Raw genomic sequence first — 4312 nt, forward strand, 5'->3', positions numbered from 1 at the left:
GTATGTGGGTTAACAGTCAACAACGAAGATGTCTTCATTTTTTTTATTTTTTGAGAAATAGTTTCAATTTATATTATCTGTTCTTATTCGACGACAATAAATTTTATCAGTTGAGTTAACTGGCGTTCACAATATCTTCTAATTTCTAAACAATTTTATCATATCATATAATAATTATGTAGAAAACATTCAATATGATTGGAATTTTTCAACACTAATTATAGTTTAAGGCCAAAATTAATAGAAATAGCACCCCCCACCTCTTTAAATTTACATAGTACATATGGTCATATGTAATTCACAATTCAAATTTTGCATGCTTGCACGTACAGATGTGGACGTCTTAATTTTCTTTATTAGCAAGAGAGGTTGGGAGATATTCAGGGAAAAAAAAAACCGCCAAACCAATAGCTACATTCACACTTCAAGCAAAAAATAAATTTAGAGAACAAATACAGAGCAATAATTACAAACGATATTCTCTCTGGTTATCAGATTTACATTTGGCCGACGGTGTCATTTATGGAGGCAATTGAAACACATCACAACTTCATTCATATCAAATTTCAAGCTATTAACTAACAAAAGTGGGGGTATAATGTGAGACTGTTAAAACTAGCAAAGAGAGTCTCTTCTTCTTCTTTTTTTGGAATTTGAAAAAAAAAAAAAAATGAAGCAAGGAGATTAATGTTGTGCTAGCTATTTATTGTAGCCTTGGTATAAAGGTGGAGGTGGTGAACTGTATTCAAAGCCGGTCGTTGGGGGAAGAACCAACTCTGGTGGTGGGGGTGAGAAAACTGGTGGTGGCGGTGAGTGTGTTGGGGGAGGTGGTGAGTGAACTGGGGGTGGTGGTGATTTTACTGGTGGCGGCGGTGAATGGACTGGGGGCGGGGGGGAATGTACTGGTGGTGGTGGTGAGTGAACTGGGGGTGGTGGTGAATGTACTGGTGGAGGAGAATGGACTGGAGGTGGTGGGGAATGTACTGGTGGGGGAGGAGAGTGGACTGGAGGTGGAGGGGAATGAACTGGTGGTGGAGGAGAGTGGACTGGTGGTGGTGATTTCACAGGTGGGGGTGGTGAAGGAGATGGGGGAGGTGGAGGTCGTTCCCTGATAATGGGTGAATTATCATAAGGATCAGGAGATGGTGCAGGAGACGAAGCTTGTGGTGGTGGAGGTGGAGAGTGAACTAGTGGTGGAGGTGAGTATACTGGAGGTGGAGGTGGTGGTGGAGAGTGAATTGGAGGTGGAGGGGAATATACCGGTGGTGGAGGGGAATATACTGGTGGTGGAGGTGAGTGAGCTGGTGGTGGTGATGGTGGTGGGGAATGTACTGGCGGTGGAGGAGAGTGGACTGGTGGTGGTGATTTCACAGGTGGGGGTGGTGAGGGAGATGGGGGAGGTGGAGGTCGTTCCCTGATAATGGGTGAATTATCATAAGGATTAGGAGATGGTGCAGGAGACGAAGCTTGTGGTGGTGGAGGTGGAGAGTGAACTGGTGGTGGAGGTGAGTATACTGGAGGTGGAGGTGGTGGTGGAGAGTGAATTGGAGGTGGAGGGGAATATACCGATGGTGGAGGTGAGTGAGCTGGTGGTGGTGGTGGTGGTGGGGAATGTACTGGCGGTGGAGGAGAGTGGACTGGTGGTGATGGTGGTGGTGGTAGGGAATGTACTGGTGGTGGTGGGGAGTGAACAGGAGGGGGAGGAGAATAGACTGGTGGCGGCGGTAGAGAATGGACTGGTGGCGGTGGTGGTGGTGGGGAGTGAACAGGAGGGGGAGGAGAATAGACTGGTGGCGGTGGTGGAGAATGGACTGGTGGTGGTGGTGATGCTTTGGGAGGAGATGGTTTTGGTGTAGGAGGTGGTGATGAGGCTCCACACTTGGCCTTGCTGCAATTAACCGGTCGGTTCACCACAGAAGCACAAACTTTCGATGACTTTTGTTTTGGCCTATCTGGTAAGCAATTGCTTGTATCATCATAAGCAATGTCCTTACTGGATTGAGGCTCACATTCTGGGGCCTCACCATTGAAGTAATTGTAGGAGAATGTGAAGTTCACCAATTTAGGCAATCGGCAAATGCTCTCGGACACAAACCCTGTCAACATGTTGCCCGAAATGTCCAACTCTTCAACCTCGGAAAGCTCTTCGAATGTCTTTGGTAGGATTCCACTGAATTTGTTGGAACCAATGTCCAACACCGACACATTTCCAAGCAATCCAATATCAGCAGGCAAACATCCTGAAAAATCATTGTTCAAGAATATAATCTCGTTCAATGTGCTAGCCATTTTTCCAATACTACTTGGAATGCAGCCCTTGAAATGATTATTGGCGACTACAATAACTGAGGCAGGAGAGTTTCCGAAATTATCAGGAATTGTGGATGTGAACCGATTATTGTTCAAGAATAGAGCATCAAATTCCTTGTCGAAGAGCCCATGAGGCAACTCTCCCTCAAAGTCATTGTACCTAACATCAAGGTACTTTAAATTTGGAATTGAAAGAACAACCTTAGGGAATGGACCTACAAACCGGTTGTTGCTGATATCAAGCTCGTGGAGAAGCGTAAGTCTATTGAAACTCTCAGGAACAATCCCACAAAACCTGTTGGAATTGATGTGGAACAAAGCAATTTCTGTCAATAAACCCAACTCCGCCGGAAGGTACCCAGCAATATCAGCTTGGTTCATATCGATGCCAGCCACAACAGTTTCTTTTGGTTCATCAAGAGACGTAGCACAAAATACACCATTGTAATCACAAACATTGGGACCAACCCAATTCCCTGTGGTGTTCAAAGGGTCTGAGTAGATTGCATTTTTCCATGCATGGAGTGCAATGTAGGCACGTCTAAGCCTAGAATTAGGAAATGTACAATTCAAATCAACATGAAACTCATAGTCATCAGGTAAATCACCACCGTGAGGATGCAAACTTAAGAGTTGGCGACGAGCAATGATATTGACTTCTTTATTGGATAGCGCTGAAGAGAATGATGAGAATAGAAGGAAGGAGAGCACTAAGCAGCAGCAGCAGCAGCCTAAGGCCTGCATTGTATAGAGGTTTTGAAGAGCGTCGCCACCTTGGAGAGACCCAAGGCTGCTAATAGAATCGTTTGGGTGGAGACGGTGAATGAAAATAGGGTGTTATATTGAGGGAAATAACCAGATTGTATGGAAGATATATGAGAGGGTGTGCAAGAATTTTCTGTGCCGTTTTGGCCAAGAAAAGAAATTGGTTTTCCTCAAGCACCACAGATTTGATGGGTTTGTTATAACTTTTTTTGGTATATTTTATTTGGAAAATGTCTCTAATTATGGGTGTTTTGGAAGCTTGGGTTTTAGCACTATAAGCTAATTTTGGATTTAAGTTTGTTAGATGACAGATTAGCAATGACCAAGTCTTCCTCAAAAAACCAAAAGAGACTTGCTTAGCCCAATGGCTTAGTGTTTTTACAAGGTAAGAGCTAGCTGGTGAGAGTCTTAAGAGATTAGACCGCGTTAAAGAGTCTTAAGACACGTCACGTGAAGCCTATATTTGAATTTCTTCATCAGAATTAGAAGAGTTGTAATTGAGCTTTGAGCATTAGATTGTAAATTAATATGCTGTATAATTTGATAAAAAGAAGCCTGTATTCACATCCTAATTTTTCATTTTTGAGTCTTAATAGTTAAAGAGTAGAAACATACATTTTGTAGCAATTTTTCTTTCTTCTCAAGTTCAGTTTTAAAGTGCTCTTTGTTTACCCTTGTTTTGAAATATATTTTGTTTATTTTGTTAGATATATCTTTTTAAACTTCGCCTTCTTATTTATATTTAACTCTTACCCCCATGTATTTTGTAATAAAATTAGCAAACACATAACTATTAAGTTAAGGGTTGTTAAATTTTTGAGAAGATTAAGGGTTGTTAAGTTGGGATAAGGATCCTCATGAATTAGATTTTATTAAGGGCATGTTTGGTAGACTGTAATAGGTATGTAATGTAATAGTTATTCCTATCGTTTAACTATTCTTTAGTTATGTTTTTATTACAAGGAATAATCATTCCTTATAAATAACTATTCTTTAAAATGAGGAATAATTATTCCTCTTTAAGAATGTCGTATTTTTTTTTTTAAGAATAAAAAAAGGGGGTATTAGCTATTTCTTACTAAGTGCAATAATTTCAAAACTTAATATATTTCCAAATAAACAAAATTTATATATACATCTAACAATTATCAAAATAAAAAATCATAAAAAATAATATATATATATATATATATATATATATCTCTTTTAAATTTAAAAAATAACAATTTTTAAGGAG

General features: G+C 40.4%; 1 protein-coding gene across 1 annotated transcript; it reads right to left on the reverse strand.

Moving 5' to 3' along the window:
• Nucleotides 1-402: 402 nt before the first annotated feature.
• On the reverse strand, nt 403-3230 carry LOC115974247 (pollen-specific leucine-rich repeat extensin-like protein 4). The gene has a single exon (XM_031094509.1). It carries the CDS (start codon nt 3052-3054, stop codon nt 700-702), a length of 2355 nt encoding a protein of 784 aa, XP_030950369.1. The 5' UTR covers nt 3055-3230; the 3' UTR covers nt 403-699.
• Nucleotides 3231-4312: the final 1082 nt, after the last annotated feature.

This window comes from Quercus lobata, chromosome 2, assembly GCF_001633185.2.
Source record: "Quercus lobata isolate SW786 chromosome 2, ValleyOak3.0 Primary Assembly, whole genome shotgun sequence".
Taxonomy (NCBI): Eukaryota; Viridiplantae; Streptophyta; class Magnoliopsida; order Fagales; family Fagaceae; genus Quercus; species Quercus lobata.

Coding starts and splice junctions, on each gene's coding strand:
- LOC115974247 (XM_031094509.1), bottom strand. CDS start 3,054: ATGCAGGCCTTAGGCTGCTGCTGCTGCTGCTTAGTGCTCTCCTTCCTT.